Below are 27,156 nucleotides of genomic sequence, written 5' to 3' on the forward strand. Positions count from 1 at the left end.
GTGGATTAAAGACTTAAATGTTAAACCTAAAATTGGGTCTTATAGTCACACAGGATAAAAGCTTCACACCATATGTGGGCTGGCTGTTAAGATAGCTCCTTCTTGTTCCTATTAAAAGCATGTCTGTTTTGGGGGGCTCAGGGTATGACTCCATGGGTAAAATGCTTGCATCACAAACCTGAGTTTGGATTTCCAGTGCACGTGTACACACACACTCGTGAATCTATACATGCACATGTGAAGACCAGAGAGCCACTTGTAGAAGTCACTTTTCTTCTTATATCATGTGGATACCAGGGATTGAACTCAAGTTATTAGGCTTGACAGCAAGTGCCTTTACCCACTGAGCCATCTCGCCGGCCCCATATTCTAAGTTTAATATTTTGCCACTCTGTTTTCTATATAAGCTGAACCATTCATTCCCAACAGTGCATAACAATTTCAGAGTTTCTCTGCATTCTTGTCAACGCTTTTTATATGTATGAATGCATGTACATGTGTTCACATGTAGGTGGGCACCTACGTATGTGCAGGTATGTGTGCATGTAGAAGCCTACGGTTGATATCGGGTGTCATTCTTGATCACTCCCACTGTATATTGAGGCATGGTCTCCCTCTTGAACCCAGAACTTGCATATTGGGGTAGTCTAGCTCACCCTGGCTTGCTCTGGGGGTCTTCTGTCTATCTCCTGAGTTCTGGGATTATAGGCAGCCTGCCTGACATCTAGATATACAGGTGCTCGGGACCTGCACTCAGCAAGCACTTCACCCACTGAGCCATTTCACTCTCTTCCTTTCTTTCTTGATAAAAGAGCCGTTAACTAACATGAGTGAGATGGTACTGGGTTCTGTGCTTGAGTTCCTTTTCTCTAATAATCGGTGATGTTAGGCATCTTTTCGTGAGCTTATTGGTAGCCAGTGATGTGATGTCCACTACCTGCCTCACAGGTGGGAAGACAGACTGTAGACAGTGCCCTTGTTCACTGTGGGGATGCGCAGTGAACATCGGTGACCTGCCTTCCTAGATACTTACAGAATGTGCATGCTTCTGTGTGCATGCATCCACCTTCATGCCTGTTTCTGTGTGTGTGCACCTGCCTCTCTGTGGCATGCTTGTGCATGATAAATCTTGTGTGTTCTTTTCTTAATTAAAAACGTTTGCATTTATCTGTCTACTGTGTGTACGTATGTGTGGGCACATGTGTGTCATGGTACATATGTGAACATCAGAGGACATGGTGTTGATGTTTGTTCTCTCCTTCTACCAGAAATTGACCTCAGGTCATCTGGCTTGGCAGCAAACACCCTTGCCCAATGAGCCATCTCACTACCAGCCCTGTTCTAGCACATTCTATATATATTGCCCTTTGTGATAGACAGAAGAACCCTAACTACCTAGGCATCTTGTGGATGGGTGTGCCTTTTGTACCACTGTCACCTAAACAAAATGTGGTCGAAAGACAGCTGGAGGCCTGCTGGAAGCTGACACGCATGCAGGCTTGTGGAATCCAGGTCTATTCCAGGCAGAGATCCTAGCAGAGCACAGTGGCCAGAAGACAGGAGTCTGACCCAATCTCCTGACGGGCTCTTTTTTCCCCAGGGTCTCCTCACTAGCACTTCCTGGCTCACTGAAGATAAAATAGACTGACTTAAGTTCACAAATGCCCACTGCGTTCTCTCAGGTGTCCAGACATCGCTTTGGATGCTTCTGGAAAAGGCAGATATAAATAAATGACAAGCTAGGAGGGTGGTGTGCTAACTAGATAGATAACAATAGGCAACCTTGTCGATGAATTAGCCCCAGGCATTCGGGCTTCACCAGGCCCTTGCTGAGATGAGCTGCGGACCCAGTGCTGGCTCCTTTTCAGCATCACAGAAGCAAGACATAGCATGGTAGACACAAAGAAAACACAAAGAAGTTCTTAACAAGGCCAGCCCTCGAGGTGGGAAGAGAGAATGCTGGGAGTGGAAATCTTGGCCCTCCGAGTTAACGCTTGGATTCAGAGGTGAGCCCTGTCTGCAAGGCTGCGTGGCCCAGGCTCCGCAGTCTCCACTGCAGAAGGCACCTGGTGTCCCTGACTTAGCTGTGGGATCTGCTACTAGGAAGTGTGGTTTTTGTGTCTCCGTTTCCTAACATGTAAGTCAGACACGGCAAAGGCAGCTTGGTGGTGGGGTTGTTGTGAAGAATAGATGAATTGCTTTACTCAAATCCCTAAGAACAGTCCTGACATGAACAGGAATTTGCAGCCCATTCCAGACTTAGAACCTGGGTGTACGCCATCCCTGCCTCTTATTACTGTGCCAGTATCCTAGGGTGACCTAAGCAGGCCAGCGAGCTCTGGCTTCATCCTTGCTTCATAACGGCTGTGAACCTTGTTTCTGGTTTCTCCGTGGATGTCACCAGAGACTTCAACCTCTCTGCTGATAGTTTCACTTGCTCCCTGGGTCTCCCAGGAAGGCAGGTCTCAACCAGACACAACTCACCTAGGCTTTCCTACACTTCCCCTATACAAACAGGTTGTGGTGTTTGATCGGTGCTCAGAAATGAAAAGTGCTTTCTCTAGATCTCAGAATTACATGAGAAGTGAATTTTAAAAAATAGAAGTCAGAGATGACTTGTCCTCAGGAAGTTGTTAAGAGTCACCCCCCCCCCATATGGTCCCCGTGACTCAACGTTCCAAGGTTAATGATCAGTCAGTTTTGCTTTATTATAACACATTACCTGAGGTTAAAGCTTTCAGGCTGAAAGAGGAAAGGTTTCTTTTGTTCATCGTCTGGGGAACTGTAGTCCTAGTAGACCAGCTTGTTACTCTGGGGTCTGAGGCAGGAGGATGCTACAGAGTGAGCTGTTCACTGACCTCACTCTGATAGCTTCCTTCTGCAGCTCTCTGAGCACCTCACTGTGATTCTTCAGGCCACCATCCTCATGTCTGCCCTGCCATCTGACCTCATGAGTGAGGAGCCATACTCAGTCTTGCCCCCCACACATACCCGTGTGTGTGTGTGTGTGTGTGTGTGTGTGTGTGTGTGTGTGTGTGTGAACACAAACACCACACAGACGTCTTTAGGGGACACAGATAATATGGTGTGTCATGAAGCGAGGATGTTTACTGCTCACATCCTGTCCAGCCTGTGGTCTTGAGTCCTGGGTTCCCAGCTACTGAAAGTGGGAAGATTCTCTTTTATGATCTGACATCAGCATGTTTTATTGACTAGCGGTGAAATTTGTGACCACACTTTGGTATACCGTGAAGCAGGGTAAGTTAGTTACTAGCAAAGAACCTTCTTAGAACCCCCAAATCTATGGTTGAGTTTGCAGAGCTGTAGATTTTTCTCTGTCCCTCTGGTCCCAGTGGACCAGTTTCTCTCTGCCCACGGGGTCCCTGCAGCCGCTTATGAAGCAACCACTCTGAGGCCTAATATCAGTTACAGTTGTTTGGCCAATGGCTTAGGCTTCTTACTGGCTAGCTCTCTCTTATAAATTAACCCATTCCTATTAATCTATGTATCATCACATGGTTGTGGCTTACCAGTGGCATCTCACTTCCCCGGTGACTACATGACATCTCTCAGACTCTGCCTTCTCTCCCTATTTTTATTTTGATTTCCCGCCTAGGTATATTCTGCCTAGCCATTGGCTGAAACAGCTTTATTCATCAGCCAATAGAGAAACACATAGTCACAGCACACAGAAGGACATCATACATCACATAAATATCTTCCTGGGTATGAAGTTTCTGCCTCCATCTCACTTCAATTTAATCTCACTTGGGCAGTGATCCTAGCACCTCAGCCTGGAGCCTGATGTAGATACTAGCTGGTGTCCTGACAGTGGCAGTGGCCTAACTGGCTTAGGAAGGAACCTGGTCCAGCTCCTGATATGGGCTAGTTAATGACCTAGGCAGGCTAGGTAGTCCCAATGAGTAACCTGATGGACCCAAAGTCATCTCTTTCCCTCAGCATCCTCTTCTTTATCCCCAGTCCTGAGAATCACACCAGATCCCTGCCCCGACTGCCTGTCCCTGGATAGCCCTGTGGCTGAATAAAAGGAAAGTGCAGGACCAGACAATGTGTCCCCCACTACCAGCTGCCCCCTCACTTCCAGGCATGCTGCAGGGTCTCCCTCTGGTGGAAGAAGCAATGCTTATCACCAGCTTGAGTTTGCAGGTCCTTGTGCCAAAGGATAAAGAGACAGAAATAATCATTCCTTTACCACCACATAGCACCTAGAGGCCTGGCCACACCTCCCCGGAACACACAGTGAACAAGACTGAAAGACCCAGCCCAGAAAGCAAGTCTTCCCCATACTGCATGCAGCATAGCCCTCCTCTGAAGTTGGAAGCTCGGGTTACTTCAGCCTCCATTCATTCAGACAGAGAAGCAGGGCAGTGTGCCACCAGGATGGGGCCTGACCTTAGCCAGACTCTCCACTTCCCCTCCAGCACCACAGTGAAGTTCAGACAGAAGTAGAAAAGCCAGGGCTGCTGTTGAGACTCTACCCACCCCCATGCTCCTTGCTGCAGACCCAGTGGTATCCTGTGGATCAGCAGGGAGCCCTGGGCTTCAGTACCCCCTCCTCATATGAGCCACAGGGAACATTAGTGCAGTGAGAACAAGCTTGGCATTGCCACCAAATTGTGTGGCTCTTAGGACAAACTCCATAATCTTTGCTTCCCTTGGTCCCCTCATCTCTAGAACTCTGCTGTTTGAGATAGGGATTTAAGTCCTTGAAAAATACCCCTTACTGAGTTGTGGTGATCACTGCATTTGCTAGAAGGATTGAAGACAGAGATGACCTACATCTTCCTGCCCTGGCTCAAGTGTCACATGAAAGGGGTCTTTCCTAGCAGCCCTTGCAAGGAACTCAGCTCTCTCTTTCTCTATGGCTTCCTATTTCCCCTTTCTCCATGACCACCAGGAAGAGCATATGAAAATGCATAGCTGAACTATATAAATTCTGTAAGCATTTATGGCTGGTTCTTTTTACTCTACCAACCCTAACTCATGGTTTGTTATTTGTGGTTATTATTTAATTATAGATTATTGTAATTATCTTAAACTCTTTGCTGAATGGGGATTTGGAAAACACAAAAGGAGTAGACTTATAAGATGTGATGTTTAGCTAAAAGATAGCCTGGTGCCTCCCACAGCAGAAACCAGGCTCTGACCCCCGCCATCTGACAGGCAGTTGAGCCTTGAGGAATTGTTCATCCTCTGTGGAAATGCAATGTGTGTAGATGGAGGGAAGCTGGCTCAGGGTGCCAGGGGCAGGGTACACTTACAGAAGACAGAAGCAAAGAAATTCTGACCGGAGGATGGGCTGGATAACACAGGAGAAAGGTACCAGGGATAAACTCTGTCTTGGAGGCACTGTCTTTTACAGTCTAAGACTTGCTGGGCACAGAGAGATCCCTGTACTCTGGAAGTTAAGGCAGAAGGATTGTAAATTCAAGGCCAGCCTAAGCTATATATCAAGATCTTGTTTCAAAAATAAAGGAGGAAAGAAAAAATCAAGGGCTGGGATGTGGCTCAGTGGTCAACAGTGCTTGCTTAGTATGTGCAGAGCCCTAGACTTGATCCCCAGCATCACCAAAAGCAAAAAGCAACAAGTAAACAAGAGTCAGGGCTTTGGTGAGCCACCTTCCCTGGCTGGACCAAAGTTTTCTCATCTGGAAAGAGAGGAGGGTGTATGAGATGAAGTCACAGCAACCTGTAGCTCTGAAATTCGACTTCATCCCAGAAGGGAAGGACTCTGAGAGTTCTTCTGAACCCAGGGAAGCTGGTCTATCCGACATTCAGCTAGAGCACACACACCTGGGAAGTCCACCCAGACCAGCAGGCCGTTTACCTCCTGATATGGCAAGGACCTCCACTCTGACCTGTACCTAGGGCTTCCTTGGTACACTGGGGGACAGGAAAAGGCTTCAGAGTGCTGGGAGATGGTGTCACACCTTTAATTCCAGCACTTGGGAGGCAGGGGTAGGCAGATCTCTGAGTTTGTGGCCAGTCGGGTCTATAGAGTGAGTTCCAGGACAGCCAGGGCTATACAGAGAAACCCTATCCAAAAATAAATAAATGGATTCCCCATTTCCTGGGGGAGTGTTTGAATCAATCTGCTGGTCACCGCCAGATTGAGTTGCCATCATGGGTTATGTTCTATCCTTAGCTGCTTTGCCCATAAACACGAGATAGAGTTTTCTCAAGGATATGCGGATCTAGGCCAGGGAGACTGATGGTTAGCAATCCTACCTTGGAAGCTCATCCCATCACCCTCAGGCTCCTCCTCTGCCCCTCCCCTCCAGCACCATCCCTCTATCCACTCAGAAGCATCCTTGTCCGGTTCCTCGAGTTACTCTGCTGCAGGCCACAGAAGCAGTTCAGGCAGCACCTTATTCCAGATTCACATCAGAGGCATGGCAAGCCCAGACACACTGTGCCTGGGCCAGAGGGCAGGGATGAGGGGGGCCAGCCTCTAGCCCACAAGACCACTATCAGAAGTACTGGCTCTGTGGAGGCAGTGATGCACTGTGGGAGCTGGGGGTGCTATATCCTGCTGGAATGTCTCTAGCTAATCTTTAGGGGGTCTTAGCCAGCCTTAACCCTGCACTTCGTTTGCCCGGTCTGTGGACAACCTCAGTAAATCTCTTTCCTTTGTTGTGTGTATTTTTCCCCACAGAAGATCGTGATTTCTCCTCCGAGGCTGTTAATCTCCAGTACAGAACTCAAGAGGAGAGGCCAGAGCAGAACTGCATCCAGTGTGGCATCTCTCCAGCCAGGACTGGAGATGACAGGACACATGTCTCCAACCTTCAGCTGTTCACGTAGCACACAGGGGACTTGTGGGGGCCACTTGTCACTGCCAATCAAACCCACTCAATGGCAATACTGACATCCTTCATGCCGTTTTCAAGACAGACACTCAGGCAGAAAATGCCAGTGCGCTTCCTGTCTGCAGAGTAGGGGGTCATGCCACACCAGTATGAACAGTGTGGACCCCGGGACCTGCTCTGAGTCCACTCGCAGCCACTGACACTTGGAGAAATAAAAAGCCCAACCCTCCAAATCCATCGTGGGGTTGACTTCCACAGCTCTTGACCAATGTGGCCAAAGCTAGACACCTCGGGACACTTGGATTATTCATAAATGTGACCCACCGCAAACTCTCTGAGTAGTATCTGAAGTCTTGGAAAGGTCATGGATCCTGAACAAAGCGTCAAGGGCACCAAGAAAGCTGACGGAAGTCCCCGGAAGCGGCTGACCAAAGGAGAGGCTATTCAGACTAGTGTTCCTTCCAGCGCCCCGTATCCAGGCAGTGGCACCACTGCTCCCTCAGAGAGTGCCACCCAGGAGCTCCTATCCCCCCAGCCTTTCTCGGGCCCCGCGGTGGTTCTTAGAGAAGGCTCTCAGGAGAAGACGGGCCAGCAGCAGAAGCCTCCCCGGAGGCCCTCCATTGAGGCCTCGGTCCACATCTCACAGCTTCCGCAGCACCCTCTGACACCAGCATTCATGTCCCCGGGCAAACCAGAGCATCTCCTAGAGGGGTCCACGTGGCAGCTGGTTGACCCCATGAGACCTGGACCCTCAGGCTCCTTTGTGGCCCCTGGGCTGCATCCACAGGGTCAGCTCCTCCCATCCCATGCTTCCATTCTTCCTCCCGAGGACCTGCCTGGCATCCCTAAGGTCTTTGTGCCCCGTCCCTCCCAGGTCTCCCTGAAGCCCACAGAAGAGGCACACAAGAAAGAGAGGAAACCACAGAAGCCAGGGAAGTATATCTGCCAGTACTGCAGCCGGCCCTGTGCCAAGCCCAGTGTGCTCCAGAAGCACATTCGCTCACACACAGGTGAGAGGCCCTATCCCTGCGGCCCCTGTGGCTTCTCCTTCAAAACCAAGAGTAACCTCTATAAGCACAGGAAGTCCCATGCCCACCGCATCAAAGCCGGCCTGGCTTCCGGCTCCAGCAGTGAGATGTACCCCCCTGGGCTGGAGATGGAGAGGATCCATGGGGAAGAGTTTGAGGAGCCCACCGAGGGAGAAAGCACAGACTCCGAGGAGGAAACTGGTACCGCGTCAGGTCCCCCCACAGAGGTTCTCCCCAAACCTAAGCATCCCCTGCTCTCAAGTGGCTTATACAGCTCTGGGAGCCAGAGTTCCAGCCAGGAGCGCTGCTCCCTGTCCCAGTCAAGCACTGCACCATCATTGGAAGACCCCACCCCATTTGCAGAAACCTCATCAGAGCATCCCCTGACCCATAAACCGGAAGACACACACACGATCAAGCAGAAGCTGGCACTCCGCCTGAGCGAGAGGAAGAAGCTGATCGAGGAGCAGACGTTCCTGAGCCCAGGGAGCAAAGGCAGCACAGAGTCGGGGTATTTCTCACGCTCAGAGAGCGCTGAGCAACAGGTCAGCCCCCCCAACACCAATGCCAAATCCTATGCAGAGATCATCTTCGGCAAGTGTGGGCGGATTGGACAGCGGACCTCCATGCTGGCATCCTCCTCCACCCAGCCCCTCCTGCCCCTGTCTGCTGAAGACAAGCCCAGCTTGGTGCCTTTGTCTGTACCCCGGACACAGGTGATTGAACACATCACCAAGCTCATCACCATCAATGAGGCCGTGGTGGACACCAGCGAGATTGACAGTGTGAAGCCCAGGAGAAGTTCTCTGACCAGGCGCAGCAGCGTGGAGTCCCCGAAATCCAGCCTCTACCGGGAGTCACTATCGTCCCATGGGGAAAAGACGAAGCTGGAACAATCGCTGCTGAGCCTCCAGCACCCGCCCAGCTCCACGCACCCCGTGCCTCTCCTGAGAAGCCACTCAATGCCTTCTGCCGCCTGCACCATCAGCACCCCCCACCACACCTTCCGTGGGAGCTACTCCTTCGATGACCACATTGCTGACCCCGAAGCCCCCACTCGCAGCGGTCCCATGTTTACCTCCCACCCACGGATGCTGAAACGCCAGCCAGCTATTGAACTACCTTTGGGAGGTGAGTACAGTGCCGAGGAGCCTGGACCCAGCAGCAAAGACCCCACCTCCAAGCCCTCTGATGAACCAGAATCCAAGGAAAGCGACCTTACCAAAAAGACCAAGAAAGGGTTGAAAACGAAAGGCGTGAGCTATGAATGTACCATCTGTGGTGCTCGGTACAAAAAGAGAGAGAATTACGAAGCCCATAAGAAGTACTACTGCTCTGAGCTCCAGATCACAAAAGCCCACTCTGTAGGTGCTCACGAGGTTGAGAAGACTCAGGCTGAGCCTGAGCCTTGGTCCCAGATGATGCATTACAAACTGGGGGCCACCCTGGAACTCACTCCACTGAGAAAAAGACGGAAGGAGAAGAGCCTTGGGGATGAGGAGGAGCCACCTGCCTTTGGCAGTCCTGGCCCATCAGACCCAGCTCGTCACCCTCCCCTGGAGTCCACCAAGTCACCAGCAGAACCAAGCAAATCAGTTCCCTCGTTAGAGGGACCCACTAGCTTCCAGCCAAGGACTGGATCAGAACCAGGGAAGGAGAGGAGAACAATGTCCAAAGAAATTTCTGTCATCCAGCACACCAGCTCCTTTGAGAAATCTGACCCACTGGAGCAGCCAAGCAGCCTGGAAGAAGACAAGCCCCTGGCCCAGTTCTCATCCCCGCCACCTGCCCCGCCTGCCCCACATGGACGCTCGGCTCACTCCCTGCAGCCGAGGTTGGTCCGCCAGCCCAATATTCAAGTTCCAGAGATCCTGGTAACAGAAGAGCCTGACAGGCCAGACACAGAGCCTGAGCCACCCCCAAAAGAGCCCGAGAAGACAGAGGAATTCCAGTGGCCCCAGCGTAGCCAGACGCTGGCACAGCTCCCAGCGGAGAAGCTGCCACCCAAGAAAAAGAGACTCCGCTTAGCCGAGATGGCACAGTCCTCAGGGGAGTCCAGCTTCGAATCTTCTGTGCCCCTGTCTCGAAGCCCAAGCCAGGAGAGCAGCATCTCTCTGAGTGGCTCCAGCCGCTCGGCTTCATTTGATAGAGAGGATCACGGAAAAGCTGAAACCCCTGGGCCCTCATTAGACACACGTTCCAAACCCTTGGGCACCCACATGCTGACTGTCCCCAGCCACCACCCGCATGCCCGAGAGATGCGAAGGTCAGCCTCAGAGCAGAGTCCCAACGTGCCCCATTCCTCACACATGACTGAGACCCGAAGTAAATCCTTTGACTATGGCAGCTTGTCCCCGACAGGACCATCTGTAGCAGTGCCTGCAGCTCCGCCACCCCAAACCGCCCCGCCAGAAAGAAGAAAATGCTTCCTGGTGAGACAGGCCTCCCTCAACAGACCTCTGGAAGCAGAGCTGGAGGTTACCCCCAAGGTCAAACAAGAGAGCAGTGAGGAGCCCTCAGCCAGCAAGCCTTCCACCAAAAGCTCCATGCCCCAGATCTCCATGGCTACCACACAAGGTGGGCCCTCAGGAGGCAAGAGCCAAATGCAAGAGAGGCCCCCACTGGGGTCAAACCCACCCTACACAGAAGCCCTGCAAGTGTTCCGACCTCCTGGCACCCAGTTGCCCCCACCAGTCTCCCTGTTCTCCTTTCAGCACCCCTTGCCTCAGGAGCAAGAGCAGTCCTCTGGGTTCTTCCCCACTCAAGCAATGGCTGGCCTCCTCTCCTCTCCATACTCCATGCCCCCACTCCCACCTTCCTTGTTCCAAGCCCCACCACTTCCTCTGCAGCCTACCGTGCTACACCCCAGCCAGCTCCATCTCCCCCAGCTCCTGCCTCACCCTGCAGATATCCCCTTCCGGCAGCCCCCTTCCTTCCTCCCCATGCCATGCCCTGCCTCCTCAACCCTCTCTGGGTATTTTCTGCCTCTGCAATCCCAGTTTGCATTGCAGCTTCCCGGTGAAATAGAAAGCCACTTGCCCCCGATCAAAACCAGCTTGGCCCCTCTAGCAACCGGACCTTCTGGCCCCTCCAGCAGCACAGAATACAGCAGTGCCATCCAGCTGCCCCCTGTGACTCCTCCAGCTACCTCCCCAGCTCCCACATCAGCCCCAACATTGGCCCTGCCTGCCTGTCCAGATGCTATGGTGTCACTGGTTGTTCCTGTCCGCATCCAGACCCACATGCCGTCCTATGGGAGTGCCATGTATACCACCTTGTCTCAGATCTTGGTCACCCAGTCTCAAGGAAGCTCAGCAAGTATGGCTCTTACCAAGTATGAGGAGCCACCTTCCAAAGGGATGACTGTGTGTGGGACTGATGTCTACGAAGCTGGGCCTGGGCCATCTAGCACGAGCAAGGAGCAAAGCAGAAGCTTCCAGACACCCTATCTGAGAGTGCCTGGAAGGAAAGGCACCTCACTGTCCTCTGAGGGCGTTCTGAGCCTGGAGGGGAGCTCATCCACAGCCGGGGGAAGCAAGCGTGTCCTCTCTCCAGCTGGCAGTCTTGAACTTACCATGGAAACCCAGCAGCAGAAAAGGGTAAAGGAGGAGGAGGCTTCCAAGGCAGATGAAAAACTGGAGCTGGTGAGCACATGCAGTGTGGTGCTGACCGGTTCAGAGGACAGGCAGAGGGCAGAGAAGCCCTATGTGGGCAGCCAAGGCCAGAGCAGGAGGGAGGCAGAAACACTGTCCAGTTTGCCTTCAGATCCATCTGACCCAAAAGAGCTTTCTCCCCTCTCTCATCCCACGTTGCCCCATGGGGCAGCCCCAGGCTCAGAAGCTTTGAAGGAATATGCTCAACCATCTAGCAAAGCTCACCGGAGAGGAGTGCCTCCACTGAGTATAAAGAAAGAAGATCCAAAGGAACAGCCTGACCTCCCTCCCCTGGCACCCCCTTGCTCTCTGCCTCTGTCAGATACTTCCCTGAAACCAGCCAAATTGCAAGAAGGTACAGACTCAAAGAAGGTACTGCAGTTCCCCAGCCTCCACACGACCACTAATGTCAGTTGGTGCTATTTAAACTACATTAAGCCAAATCACATCCAGCATGCAGATAGGAGGTCCTCTGTTTACGCTGGTTGGTGCATAAGTTTGTACAACCCCAACCTTCCAGGGGTTTCCACTAAAGCTGCTTTGTCCCTTCTGAGATCTAAGCAGAAAGTGAGCAAAGAGACATACACCATGGCCACAGCTCCACATCCTGAGGCAGGAAGGCTGGTGCCATCCAGTTCCCGAAAGCCCCGTATGACAGAGGTAAGTTCATTCTTGGTCTAGTCTTCAAATGCCAAAACTTGTGCTGAGCTTTTAAAGTCACATTGTCTTCATTCTAAATTTGTAGAATTGAAATCAGCTTGGTGTGGAGGAGCAGATTTTTCTCTCTGGGAGTTAAAACTTTATAAGAAAACATATTCATTGAGTGTCTCTGCTCTCATGTTCCTAACATAATTGGAATAATGTTATCAGCAAAGTCTCCCTACCTTCCTACAAGCTTCTAATGTAAAATAAAAAGTTCAGTCTCAGCAAGGTAAAGAGCAATTCTCCAAAGGACATAGTTGGGAAATGTTATTGTTGGGATGCTTTTGCCAATCGTAGAACTATATTCTAGCCCTTTCCTATGGGGTTCTCCCTTGCCCTACTATTCTCTTTCAATTTTTTTTATTTTATCTGTATCTACTGTTTTTATCCTCTACTACCCCTTAAAATCATCCCATTTCCACATTTGACACAAACCACTCCTGAAATAGTCCCTTTTCTGTAGGATGGTACATAGAATTGGACTGCAGTACACCTCTCCACCCGCAGGAGGCAGTGTCACTCACAGTTTGAGCCATCTGTGTTACGGAGTAGCAGCTCATATTTATTCCTTCATTGCCTCTGATGTAGACTACTTCAGGAGCTATGCAATAAAGTTTCCCAACTAATTTAACAACTTTGAAATTCACCAATTTCAATTTGCATAAGAACACAACACTTTATACAGGCAAGGCTAGGCTGTGATCTGTGCTGGCCTAGGGTGACAAAATATCCCTACACAAGCAGTTTAAAAGAGAAAAAGATCTATTCGGGTTCATTGTTTCAGGATGATACAATTCACCATGGCAGGAAAGGCATATGGAAGCTGGATGGTTGCATTGCCTCCATGCTCAGAAAGCAGAGGGTGTATAAGAAGTAGAACCAGGCTATAAATTCCTCAAGGTCTTCTCCACAGCCACCTACATCCTCCAGTGAGGGTCTACCTCAAAGGTTGAACAACCTGCCCAAACAACATCACTGCCTGATATGAGGACCTTTCGCATTCAAACCAGACCTGGAATTTGTGGAGTGACCGGTGGGCTTGTTTGGTGCCAAGCCCTGTACTGGACCCTGGGCCCCAGACACTGCTCACCTCACCCTGGAAAGCAGCATCATTTCCATCCTACAGATGAGGGAAGCTGGGGTCAGAGGCTGAAAGTGGTCAAGAATCTGGGGCAAACGTTTGACAAATCCAGAATTTGAACCCAGACCTATCTGGCTGCAAAGAGTTAATCTATTTCATGTTTTAGTTACTGGAGGAATGAAACTTTTGAAAGATAATTGCAAATTCAATGACGCATGATGTTCACAAGAAACCATCCTAGCCAGGTGCTTTGACCAAATACCACACAGAAACAGGAACCCTGACTCCATCATAGCCCTGGGAGCAGACCTGGGTCTGCAGCTTCCTGAACAATCCTACTTTCTGCCTTCATTGTGAGGGTGAGAGTTCAATCAGAGGTGCCCTGGATATTCTTCACAAACTATTTTCCAAATTTATTCTCTGATGTCTTTGTCAGTGCACAGACATCTCTGAGCAGAATTTCCACTTTTGCTGTAACTACCATAAACTGTGGCTACTGCCAAGATGCTAGCGTAATTATACTCAAAACTTTTGGTGTGCCTGCTGTGTGCCAGATACTGTACTAAACTTTACTTTCATTCTCATAACACCTAACTAGGGTATAGTAGGGAAAGAGATCAAAGTTCGGAGAGTCTAAGTAACTTGCATGGGGCCACACAGTAAATGGCAAAGATCAGACGCAGAACCAGCGCTTACTTCTAAAGCCTTTGAATCATGTCTGAGCTGTTCCCCCTCCCTGATGAGAGGTGTCAACTGCATAAAAGACAAAAGGAGTGTTGGACTTTTGTCTCTGAGTTTGACAGTCATTTCTTCATCCTGCTACTTTCCTAAAATGAGCTAAAGCCTGCAGTCATTTCCTTGGAGTTGTCAATCTCATTCAAAATTTTCTGCCCAAAGTCCACAAATATCACACATTAACATAACGGCATGATCTGCAAACGGAGGCCTTGCTACAAGCCACCACCCCCCCTTCACTCGCATGCCTGCAGTGATGGGAGGATCACTCCCACCCCCAGCACCACCCAACCTGCGCCTGGCTATCGTTCCCGTTCTTCTGCAAACTCGACTGATGGCTGTCACCCTGTAGCTGCTGTCTTCCCCTAGCCACTCTGAAAGTCCTCTATCTAAGCACTGGGAAGCCTGGCTTAGCTGGGATCTGTTTGGCCCTGGAACTTACTTCCCCTCATTCCCAGCCAGGTATCCTTTTGCTGGGTGCCAGCACCCTATGTAAAGGTGTGCCTTCCCCCACCTCAAATTTAGAGAGTATAGTCTCGGGACACTGGACAACGCTGAGAAGTACAATGTCAGCCCTCCCTACAGAGTGAGGTCTCACTGAGGTCCATTGCTCTACCGAGAATGGATACCTTGATCCCTCAGCCTGGTTCTAGGTGCTGAGGGTCTGTAGTTCCTGGTCTTTGGTGCTGGCTTGGGTGAACTAGTGCTGGAAACTGGAGACCTGTGCTTTGCTTAACCTAGTCAGCTGCTTTGGCGCTAACCTGTGAGAAAGGGCCAACCTTTATTTCTTCAGCATTATTTGTCTTTTTGATTGCTATTCTGAGTGGTAAGGTGACCAAGGTGAAAAGACATATCCCCATAGGCCCCAAGGCCAGCACGTAACACCAAGACCCACTGTGCCTCTCAGAAGGAAAGGGATTGTGGGAAGAGGGGGAGGTCAAAATACAACTTGGAGGGGACTTCGTCTCTTGTGGCCAGTTCTTGCATCTGTGGAGGGGAACTGGGTGAAAAGCAGAAGGCCATGTGGGCAGGTGTGATTTTGCACTTGACCCAGAATGCAAGGTTAACCAATCTTGGTTTTGTCCTCCTCTCCAGGTACAGCTCCCGTCACTGCTTTCCCCGGAGAGCCAGAAAGACCCAGCTAGAGTGGAGAAGGAAGAAAAGCAAGGGAAGGCAGAGGAGAGTGCTCCTGCTTCCAAGAGAGGAGAGCCGGCGAGGGTCAAGATCTTCGAAGGAGGGTAAGGTTCATGCCTTGTCTGCAGTTGGCTTCCTGTATGGAGAGCTCCCACCACCTACACACAGAGGTGGCTAGCGGCTCCTGGCCGTGCAGTGCTCATGGGTGCCTGTGGTTCCCACAGTGCCTCTCAGCATTGTGGGACTCCCAGGCCATCTGTTTTGCAGGGATCCTTGGTGGGAAGCTGAAGGAGCCAAGGTCTCTCTCCAGCCCCGTGTCCACAGATTCTGTCCAGGTTCTCAGTCCAGCATGGAGGTGATGTCAAGTCCCCAGCTACAGTCTGGACTACTGTTTCCTTTAGGGTATATTGCCTCTGTCCTGCCCAGGCCACCCTGGTCACATCCCATTCTCCATGGTGCCAAAGAGTCATGACACACACCCTTCACATTCTTCCCCGCCCTGTCCGCTGGCAGGCCCAGGACTCATTGCCTGTGTTTGGAGTCTCATCTTTGGCTGTTTTCCTGTGGTGTTCATTTGAGAACCTGCTGAGTTACAGGCCTTGGGGCTTGCTAGTCTGGGACACGTCCCCACTGTACCCGACCCTCACATGCCCCAGGCTTCAGAAGGGCAACCTGGTCTCAGATGTACTTTTTGTGAAAGTTTGTTGTACGCTTTGTATTCTATGTGGCCACGTGTTTGTGAGCAGGTACCACGGTGTCTGTCTTAGGGTCCTATGTCTGTGTCCCTGTCGTCATCAGAGTGATACCAAGTCTATACAATCCCCATCTCCATGCGCCTCCGACAGCATGAGCTGTCACTGAGGACTCTTGTTCTCCAGCACCTGCAAGTGACTGATTCATGGGGTCACGCGGTGACAGGTGTAGGAGTCTTTGGGGAAGTGGGAATGGAGAACTAAACTGCTCTGCTTCCCAGTTTGGCCTTTTGTAGTGGCGAGAACGGCTCTCCGGAGCAGGAAGTGGTTTTAACAAGGACAGGGTCAGGAGATGGTGAACATCCCTGAACACACCCACAATGCCAAAGGACCAGAGGTGCTTCTGAGCTCTGCCCTTTTTCCTTTCTATGCCTGCCATTTGGTTAGAGCGCCCTCATGTGGCTGTGTGCTCTCATGTCACCAGGTCCCAAGCTCCAAGAGGGGTGGCTGTGCCTTCTTCCTGGTGTTCCAGGACTGCCTGGGATCTAAGAAGCTATGTGGTGTTTGGTGGTGTCAAGAATCTTTTCCCTTTAGGGCATTCTGTGTGTGCACAGAGGCATTCTCCTCCAGAGGGAGGTCTGGTTCTGAATCACCACCCCCCACCCCAATGCTGCTGTGTTCCTGAAGAAGCCTGAAACCTTAGACACAGCAAGTGTCACCCCCTGCCATCTAGCTATTTAATGAACACCTCCACCTCCGTCTGAAAGATGAACCATCACCCGAGTCCCCTACGCCCTTCCTGAGCCCTGTCAATGTTGTCACCCTCCTTGTGTCCCATGCAGGGTGTCACTAAGCCCTGCCCACTGTTTCAGAGTCTCCCTCTTTCGAAGACTGTCACCCTCTCTCCAAGTAGCAGGTCCACATACCTCTGTCCCACTCGGACATCCCCACACACACATCTCCAGTGTCATCACCCCTTTCTGTGAAGAGGATGACAGCAGGCTTGTGCCAATGTCATAAGCTCCATGAGGCCAAGGAAGGATGTGGTTCCCACAAACTGATCACATAGACACTGATGAGTCCCTCGACTGTGTCTAGATCTTGGTCTCTATCTGAGGCACTTCTCTGTGCTCTTGGCTAGGATAAATGTCATCCGCACTCCTCCAACTAGTCACCTGATATAAGCAATCAAGTCCTTTCCACCCTTAGCTCAGCTACCCACAGCCCCCATCACCAATCCCCTATCCTGGCTCTACTGTGCCTCCTACCCCTGCTTCTGGTGAACTCTCTCCTTCCACAGGGTGGGTGTTACCCTCTAAGAATATTTGCTAATGCGGAAAAGGAGACATATCTGGGACACCTCCGGCATCTCATGGATGGGACCAGAACTGACCGAGTCTCACCTGTCACCAAGAGTGACTTAATCACAGGATCCTGAAAACATACTTAAGACCCATCATCTGTTCATACTGAAGTTTCTTTTCTTAGCCTTGGTGCTTTCTTCTCTTTCTTTTCTTAATCCTTGCAACACCTTGTTTCGCCACAACTCATACTGGAGAAGGGTCTGCAATGAGGCCTGCTCACTGAGCCCAGCAAAAGTCCAGGGAGGACGGAAGGCAGGGCAGTGCGCTGTGTGCTGACTGCTCATGCCCCCTCCTGGGCTCTCGGCTCTCATCCACTGACTCCAGAGAGCTGTGGAGAGGCGCAATCTCAGTCATCTCTGTGCCTGAAGAGAACTAGAGCGTTCAGCCAGCAGCACTGGTAGAACTCTGGTCTGTTTTCCATGCAGCTGCTCCTGGTTAGTTTTCTCCGTGGCATCCATGCAGGTGCAGACTGAGCCTGTTCAGAGGATGAGCTAAAAAGCCAAGCACCAAGCGAGGGGTTCTGTGTGTGTCCAGCTTCACCGAGTCTATGGATCACCAGCCACATCCCTTACTCTTCTGCTTAACCTTCCATCTGGCAGTTGATCGATTATGTGATACATCACGGAGGATAGACTTAATCCCTGCCTTGTAGATGCTTTGGGCTAGAAGTTATAGCAGACCCACTTAGTCAAACTGTAGTCAAACAAATACCTAACGTACCTGTGGACCAGCTCAAGACAGCAATACAAAGCCTGTTGCCAGGGTAGGGCTGTGAAGAGCTGAGCTGTCCACAGCAGTCACAGAGGACTTCCCAGAGCTGCAGGGTCAGGCTGGGTGGAATGGACAGGATGGTGTGACAGACATCTTATATACAAGGTAGGCTGGTCAGAAGTCTCCAGATAACCACTGAGACTCATTCCAGCCAAGATTGTCTCCCGTGTCGATATCATCCAACTCTTTGACTTCAAGCCTCTCGTCACTGTTGCTGCTGCATCTAGGACCAGCGCTGGGCCCCCACTCCTAAGCTCTGGCTTTGGATGCCTCTGGCATCTTCGCCTAGGAGACCTACAGCTCCTCAAACTCAGCTCAGCCAAGCAAGCCTTGTGCTTCCCTTTCATAGTATCTTAATTACGTTCTTAATGTTGTAAATAGACCATGACCAGAGTAGTTTATAGAACAAAGCATTGGACTGGGTACTTGTTTTCAGTTTCAGAGGGTGAGTCCACGACCGTCATGGCAGCAGGGAGGAAGCACGGTGCTGGAACAGTATCTGAGAGCTCACATCTTATCCCCAGCCATCAGGCAGAGGGGGGGGAGAGGAAGAAGGGAGGGAGAGAGGGAGAATGGATTAGGCCTGGGTGGGGCTTTAAAACCTCAGAGCCCACCTCCAATGACACACCTCCTCCAATAAGTCCACACCTCCTTATCCTTCCTAACAGTCCCCCAACTGGGAACCAAACATTCAAATATGGGGGCCCTTCTCATTCAAACTACCTGACATAGCATCTCCCCCAACCTGCGGACTTCGGATGATGAAATCGTCACACTCAAACCTCAGCATCACCTCAGACACCTTCTTGTAGCACGCGGCGCCCAACTGCCCTCTTTGTGCTACCCGTTCAGTTTGTGAGCCTCGGGCAAGGGGCTGGAGATTGAAAGACACAGAGACAGCACAACAGAGACACACACCTCTAGTCACTGGGAAAGAAGCCCTTTATTGAATAGCACCACGGAGGCTTATATACCCAACACAGTCAGTTGGGTCAACAGGTAAAAACCTCATCCCCTGATCCTCAAGGCAAGGCAACACATCTCAGGAAGCAGAGCTGGTAAACAACTTTGGCACAGCTTTCAGTGGCTCAAATCAGAAGGCCAAGTACACAGCCCAGTAGGGAAGAGCAGCCGGAGGCCAGGACTCCAAATGGTCCCAACACCTTCTCCCTGGATTCCAATCAATCCCCAAACTCTGGTATCTCTGTGAAGTAGTCAGTGGCTCCGAATGGCTTCTTTCTCCCTCTGTTTCTGCATCCTGTCCTCCAGCCTCCCATGTTAGTGCCCCTGAGCATCTTTCCATTGGCTCTGCCTCTTTAGCCTTCTGTGGCTCTTACCTGCAGAATCTAGTAGTCTACCTGTCATATTTACATCACCTGCTGCTGCCTGTGGACCCTGCCCTTTGCCAAATCCAGCTGACTTTCAAAACTGAGCACCAGCGCTGTCTTGTGAGCCCCTGTGCTTGCACACTATGGGTGATTTCTGAGAGTCCGTTTCAAGTATCTTCTAGGCTTGGTTCTAGGGCAGGGCTCTGTACACAGTGTTCAGTCCTACAGACTGCCCTGACTTCCTGACCCCTGCTCACCTCTCTGTGTTCCCAGCCACTTCAACACCTGAACAAAGCCTGCCTTTTCTGGGTCGTGTCTGGGAGCACCCACGGGCACTGTGCTTGATCACATCCAGCACCCTGCATTTGCCTTAATGTTATGGAAGGGCTTTCTGTGAAACAGTGTTTGCACACATAGAGTGATATTGTTCCCTGAGTGTAATGACCACATTGTTCTATCTCAAGTGCCTTTGCTGCAAGGGAAGCTGGGAACTCAGCCCTGTGGCTGGCATAGAAAAAACTCCTGGGATGGATAGGAAGTACCTGGCTGCCCATGCCCTGACCAGGTTGGCTGTGTGTGCTGAGGTCTGAGGAAGTGATAAGTGAGGTTCAGGGAGTCCCACTCCATTAGGTTAGGTCCTCAGAGAGCTGGCCATGAGCAGGGACAGCCAGCCTCAGCTTGGAACTGACACACAGGAAAGAGATACCTCAGTCTCACTGTGAGCTGAGCTCCCTAATCCCTAAGGTTAGAGGAGGGAGGCTCACAGACCCACCCCCTCACCGATAGGCCTGTGTCAGAAGGACCCAGATGCTATGCTCAGGGAGAAACCTTTGTTCCCAAGGAGAGCTCCTGCCTATCCCTCTCAACCTGCCAGCACCTCACGTCATTCAAATAAGCACACCCAAGTTCGTTTCCACTCTAGAATCATTCCTTGGATAGCTAGGTTTTATTCCTTGTTTAAAAAATAAATAAATAAAAATAACCCTCCTGGAGCGGGTGTGGAGAGGTGGCTCAGCAGTTAGGAGCACTTGTTGCTGGGTTCATTTTCCACATGGTGGCTCACAATGGCCTGTAAGTTCCAGGGCATCCAATGCCAATCTTCTGGCCTCTTCAGGCACCAGGCATGCACATGGTGCACATATACACATAAACTTACATATATACATGAAATAAAAATAAAAAACTTGGGCTTGGAGAAATGGCTCAGCAGTTTAGAGCATCTGCTATTCTTCCAGAGAACCTGGGTTTGGTTCCCAGCACATGGTGGCTCACAACCATCTAGCATCAAAAATTCCAGCTCCAGGGTGTCTGATGCTCCCTTCTGGCCTCTACGGGTACCAGGCTTGCAGGTGATATATGTGCATACATGCAGGCAAAACACTTCTCATACATATAAAATAAAAATCTAAAAAAGAAAGAAAACAAAAGTCTCCCAGAGCTGTTGACTCTGGATCACTCCAGCTCCTTCCCCTTCCTACCCAGCCCCATCCCAGGTAGCCTGGAGCCTCTCCCACCATGCCAGCTGCTTTGTCAAAGTCAACAGTGAGCTGCACCTTGCAGAGGTCGAGGGTCACTTCCAGTCTTTTCTGACCTTCAGCAGTGGGCTTCCCTCCTCCTCCCTGAGGGTTGGTGAGTGAGGTATCTGAACCCTCACTCCGACCATGCTAGCTTTGCCCTCTTTTGCTCGATGGCCTCCTGTCTGATCACTCCATCTCTCCTGGGGTATGTGACATGGATTTTGGAGTAAACTGGTGGATATCAAGGCAGTGAAGACCTTGGGATATTGAGAGTGCAAAGGAACATCTAGTGTTAGGTCAATGTTACCGTAAGATCTTGTATGGTAATGTTGTGTTTTCCGGAGGCCAGCTGTGAGAGCAATGGCAAGGATGGGGTGGGAGCCTTGGGACTCCTGCCGAGAGAACAAGGAAGGTTGAAATGAAATGTGGTTACCTGGAGTGTGCCCCCATAACGTCTGGGCACGTGGCAGGCAGAGGTGAACACAAGAACCAAGTTAGGAGAGAGGAGATCTGACCCTGGGGCCAGTGGGGAGCATGTAAATTTGAGAGCACAGTCCTTCATCTTCATGAGGATGTTCAGGGAGGCATCGGCAATGAGTACCTTAGCCTGGCTCTCAAAGGGGCAGGCCTGAGCTGGAATAGACACACTGGACTTGTCGGTGTGAGGATACAGTTTGACTCTCTGACTAGATGGGGTTACCTGGGGAGATGGAGAATAGAGAAAGGGAAAGAGCATCCAGAAGGGGACAAGTCTGAGAAAGGCGACATAAAAGGAATGATACCCGAAGCCAAATGGAGTCCTAGAGGCCAAGAGCAGGCTGTCCATGGAGGGAAGGCTCAGACAGTAGTACATACACTACCTGGAGGTCCAGGGAGGTGGGAACAGGGAACTGACTGCTAGATACAGCCTTGTGGGGGACCCTAGTGATGGAGCTATTTCCATGGTGATGGACTCCCCATGGCCCAGGCTGAAATGAGGAATGGAGGCAGTGTAGGTAAGCCCCTGTCCTAAAAGGACTAGTAAAGGAGGAGGTGGCCGAGATGGGGGATGGGTGGCAGGGTGGCAACTGCGGGTGCTGTGAGGCCGAGCAGGATCTTCGTGTGTGTGTGTGTGTGTGTGTGTGTGTGTGTGTGTGTGTGTGTGTGTGTGTATAGTTGTGTGTACATCTTCACACAGCTAAAAGTGGTTGACAGAAAGGAATAGATGGTATTGGGGAGAGGAGGAGAGTGCAGAAGCCATGTAAGAAAGGATATTTCTTCCTGTGATTTAAGTTGGGTTGGTTCTATGCTTTCCCTCCTGGTAACTTCTTGGGTTGGCCAAACCTTTTCCATCCACTCATGTCTTTGCTTCCTAAAGTTGTATTACCAGTCTTTTCTCTCATTCTTCAGGTAAAATCACAGAATTAGTATACTGGTAAAATGGGAAGGGGCAGTGGGTTGCGGGGAGAGAGGGAGGAAGGGACAGAAGGGAATGGCTTCCCACTGTGATGTTCATGTTCATTATCACTTCGCTGGACTTGGAGTCACCTAGGAGGCACACTCCAGGGACGGGGCTCCCAGCATGCACTTCTCTCTGCTCTGACTGCACAGGCATCAGGAGCAGCTCTTCCATGATGGTCTGTCACCACTGTCCTCCCTCTTGGCTTTGCTTCTTGTCAGATGTTTGGTCACAGTGACAAAAATCACTAGTTTACCCCCATCTTTAGTAAATGACAGCTAGTAGACTGACCTGCAAAATAAATTTCAGCCACGCCACCTCCTTCCCAAGAATTCTTCAGTGAAGGACATGGCTCCATCTGTCCCGTGTCTACAGGGACGCACCGTTCTAGCCTTCCAAGGCTCAGAAGGGCACATAGGAGAGGGCCGGTGCTTACAAGTATTGTAAGCAGCCAGAGTAGATATTGGAGCTGTCTCAGTACCTCCTGGCTCACAGGAGTGCTCAATAGAAGTGACACTTCCCTCCCCTTCCTTATTCCTTCCTCATTCCTTGCTTCTACCAGCTTGATTCCCACTCTCCAGTCCTGTAAGGTCTTTCTGCCAGCTTAGCCGGAGCATGTATGGCCTGGTGTGGACAAATCCTCCAAAGGGAGGGAAAATTCCGTTTTTTCTGTAATGGTGTGAGCCACAATCAGTGGGAACATATCAGCCAAGGACATGTGGCTCTGGGGACAGACGGAGTGTCTGGAGGCAGGGTCGAGCATGGGTACCTGAATTTTCTCAGTCATGACTCACAGGCAACACTCTTTGGGTCTCCTTGGAGATCCAAACACAGCCCATCTTTGAGTCTCTTTGGAAACAAGGGCATGAAATCTCAGGCTGTGGGTCCTGGAGCTGGAGACTCACCAGGTGGCATTCATTCTACAAGGGTCGCCTTTCCAGGTTGTAATTGAAAGAGGAGGGATAAGTCTTGGGCTTGGAGTTTGAGGACCTGCCAGTGAGTTCCTACTCTGCCATTGTTAGCTCTGTGGTTCTCTGTGATACTGGGCTCTTTGTTAGTCTCTGTTTCTCATGGTACAGGGATGATGGCCTGGAGGTTTCGATGAGCTGTCTGTTAGTCATGATTGGACATGTGGGGCCTTTCCAGCCTCGGCTGCCAATGAGCTCCCTGGGCTCTGAGAACCACAGGGCACAGAGGGCCTGCAAGAAAAGATGCTTAAGCCCAAATCACCATGTGGAGTAGCGAGCTCTCCGTGAAGATCCAAAGATCCCACAAGCCCTTCAACAGGATGCTCTTTCCTCCACAAGAGCTCCGGAAAGGTGCCACTCCCTGAAATGAGGCGTCTGGGGAAAAGGGTTCCAAGAATGGGATCTGCTTTGCTTGAAAATACACAAGTGAGGAGACAGAGATGCCAAGCCTCTCGGGGAGGGGAGTCACAGTCCACACAACCCTCAGGAAATCATAGCTCCCTGGCCTCCAGGCTGACCTACTGCCATCTCTTCTGCACTGTGCCCACCCAGGGCCCACAGGCCACACATCTGGATGGGTTATCCCCACTCACCTGCACAGATGCTCATGAGTAGCATTCTTTTCAAATTTCACATCATTTCTTTGGGAACTTCACATCATGCACCCTAATTCCTCTCACCTCCCAGTCCCCCCATACCCTCCCCTCACCTCTGCAGTGTCCCTCTAGAAATAAAATTTTTTGAAAATCAAACCAAAACAAGGAAACAACAAAAAACAACAACAACAACAAAAAAAACCTCTTTGCTGATCCACCTTTCCCCCCTCTCCAACACCTCTTCATTTTTCCTGGTGGCATGGGGAACTGCAGTGTGTCACACAGGAGACCCTTTTGTCCAATCAGCTTTACTTGCAAATGTGCATTGCAGTGAGTCATTGTTCTGGTTCAAGACCTGTAGTTTCTAGTACATCATCACCACTGGGTCCTCACTGAAACTCCTCTTGGATCCCCCCCCCCACAGCCACCCCGAGTCATGGAGCTCCTGCAGGTATCATTCCACAGGACCAGTTCCTTCACAAGCTCCAGCAGGTCCTAGGTGGGGCAACGTTAGCGTTAACCCAAGGCCCAGTTGTGGGCCTGGGTGGTACTGAGCTGGTCAGTCTGGACCCCTGTGGCAGCCCTCCTCAGGTGAGGGGTGGAGCCTGCTCCTCTATGCCCATGCCAACAGGGTCAGTTCTCCCTCGTCCATGGTGATGGGTGGGGCCATCTCTCCTGAGCACAGCAGTGGGGACAGCTCTCTTGTTACAGTGTCCAGTGAGGGGCAGGGCCAGCCAAGGGTGGGGCTGGTTTAGTACGGCCCTCTGGTTTCATCATGCAAGGTTCCTAGGACCCTCCTGAGGTGACATGGGCCACAGACATCAACACAGACCTTGACTACAATGGACCCAGACATGGCTTTGGTAGCAGCTCAAGTCTAGACGGCATTCTAGTTCTGGGTAGAAGCATAGGCTGCTCAGATCAGGATGACTCTGGTGATGGCAAGGCCCCCGGACCCGAAGCTTCTGTGTGACTTTTGGTGGTGATATGTGCCTCGAACTTCAGCATAGATTCTAACTGCTATAGGACCACAGATTCAGACATAGTCCTCAGCAGCAGAGGGTCTGGATGGCACCGTTAGTCCAGGTGGCAGTGCAGGCCACTCAGGATGGCCCCAGTGGCCCTCAGACACTAACATGGCCCCAGACCTCAGGCATCTGAACAGCCTTCAATGGTAACAAGAGCCTTGGACATTCACACCGACCCCAGATGTCACCATGGCATTAGGTAGCAGCACAGGCCACTCAGATCTGTATGGCCTTGACCACAGCATGGCTCTCAGACACCAACATGGACTCAGGTGGCTGACCTGACCCTGGGCGTCCACACAGTCCTCAGTGGCAACAGGAGCCATATCAACCAAGACCCTGGCTGCTGTAGGGCCATGGACCCAGACAGGAGGAGTGGCATTCTTGACTGAAAGCACCTGAGACCCATGGCCAGCTGCCTCTCTGCCAGGTCTGGCCCTTTGGTCCTGTCTGTGGTGATACATTTATATTTTGTGGCCTTGTGGATACCTTGAGGCCAAGGTCAGAGTCCCGTGGCTTTTCTCTAGCCCCAGGCTCAGGCTAGGACTGCTGGAACTCTATGGGAGGCTAACTTAGAAGCAGTAATAGAGTCTCGGCTGCCTGGTGGACTCTGTCTGTGTGGAAGTTCCAGCCCAGCAGGGCTGAGGCTGGGTGGCACATTCAATAACTCCCACCTGGGAGGACATGAAGACATGCTGTCACTTCTTCGGAATCCTGATCAGAGAGGAACCTGGGCTGTTTCTAGATCTGATGCGAATACCCCACTGGCCCCAGAGCTCAGCCGTCCCCCTCCCAAACCTTTAAACCCTCATCAAGGGCTGTGTTGGCAGCTGGCTATTTTTAGCAGAGACACCTGCCCCTCCCCTCCAGACACCTTTCCTTTTTGAGCTTCTCTGGGGTCAACCAGTTCACTCTGGCTGCCTCTCCCTAAGCATGCTGACCGGTGGGCCCTGGCCCTAAACTTCACAGACAAAAGGCTGCCCTTGGTGCCCGAGACACCCAGTGAACACATCTCCAGTCACACCATCTTGCTTGGCATGTTTGTACCCAAGTTACCAGACTTGGCCAAAAGGCCATAATAAAATGGGGAAACGGAAAAACCTTATCTATCCAAAATCGAAAGAGAAGCAAGAGCTTCGCGGTGAGACCTGAATGGTGCGTGGAAAAGTTAGCAACGCAAGTACAAAGCAGTCTGGTAGCATCTCTGCCTCAGAAGATAGCCTAGAGACCATGGCGCCCATCCCTTTATTCAAGAGAATGACTTAGCTCGGCGGAGAGAGGAGTCTTGAACTTGAAAAGTTAGGTGTCCCCTTGAGGACTCAGTGCGAGGCCTTGGGGGAAATTACCTTGATCCAGTTTAGCTCTAGGTTGGTACTCTGTCTCCTTGAATTTTATTTGTCTTACACAGTTAAAAAATAATAATTACACCAGCCTTTAAGCTCCTGAACTGTGTATACAGGTGACCTGGGCTCAAATTCTAGCTCCATTCACCACTCAGTAACTTCTCAGTGTAAACAGGAGTTGGTAGAGCCCACGGCTCATTGGTCATGTGAGGGGAATGAGGTAACATCTGAGCTTTTCAAAATAGTGGTTGGCACCCAGTAAAAGCCATATGAGTTCGCAGATATTTTTGGGTGTTTTGTTTTTTCCTGGATTTGTGGTTTTCTCAGAAAACCTGCAAGATACAGCAATTTCATGCCACCTTTGGCTGGATGGCAGCAGCCCCTGACCCTTCAGAGAGACCATGAGCAATGCCTTCCATTTCTCACGGTCTCCCCACATCCTGTCTCGGCACCTCCTCTCCCTCTGTGGCGCTTGGTCATTAGCACAGCACAGCCTACATTTGGTCTTTGCAATGCTTGTAGGCCGTGTGAGGAAATACACATCCATTTGACAGTACTGTGATGGTTTGGGCAAGCTTATCCACCAACAGCCCATTGGCTCACGGTCACCATTCCTCCTACCTGTCTACCTGGCTGCTGAGGTGAGGAGGACAGGATTTGTGACAGCAGCCATGTGGTTGCTGCTGCATCTTTGTCGTGCAGAGCCTGAGAAGGTCACCTCATCCTGACAGGCCATCTCATTCCCACTGCACCCCTCCTCTGGAAACCGAGGAAGGAGGTTGCACGCCTCCTCTGGGCTGCGTCCCAAACACCTGTCAGCTTAGTGGAAGTTTCAGGTTTGAAAAACCCCTCCAGACAGTCTAGAGCCGCAACCCAAGGTGTCACATGCACTGATTGTCCAGACAAGCATGGTCACCAGCCAAGTGCAGGAGGGGATCCCAGTCTAAG

The 27,156-nt window shown here is 51.1% G+C and overlaps 1 protein-coding gene across 5 annotated transcripts in view; it reads left to right on the plus strand.

Annotated features, from left to right (window-relative positions):
* Positions 1–27,156, plus strand: part of Hivep3 (HIVEP zinc finger 3) — a 416,683-nt gene that overhangs the window by 367,253 nt on the left and 22,274 nt on the right. For all 5 annotated transcript variants that reach the window (XM_075944540.1, XM_075944539.1, XM_075944543.1 and 2 more), the window contains 2 exons: positions 6,677–12,171; positions 15,125–15,267. In XM_075944540.1, the coding sequence (XP_075800655.1) occupies positions 7,195–12,171; positions 15,125–15,267 (5,120 nt within the window). In that variant the 5' untranslated portion in view covers positions 6,677–7,194. The remainder of the gene's footprint in view (positions 1–6,676; positions 12,172–15,124; positions 15,268–27,156) is intronic.

The sequence above is a fragment of the Microtus pennsylvanicus genome, chromosome 13 (genome assembly GCF_037038515.1).
Source record: "Microtus pennsylvanicus isolate mMicPen1 chromosome 13, mMicPen1.hap1, whole genome shotgun sequence".
Taxonomy (NCBI): Eukaryota; Metazoa; Chordata; class Mammalia; order Rodentia; family Cricetidae; genus Microtus; species Microtus pennsylvanicus.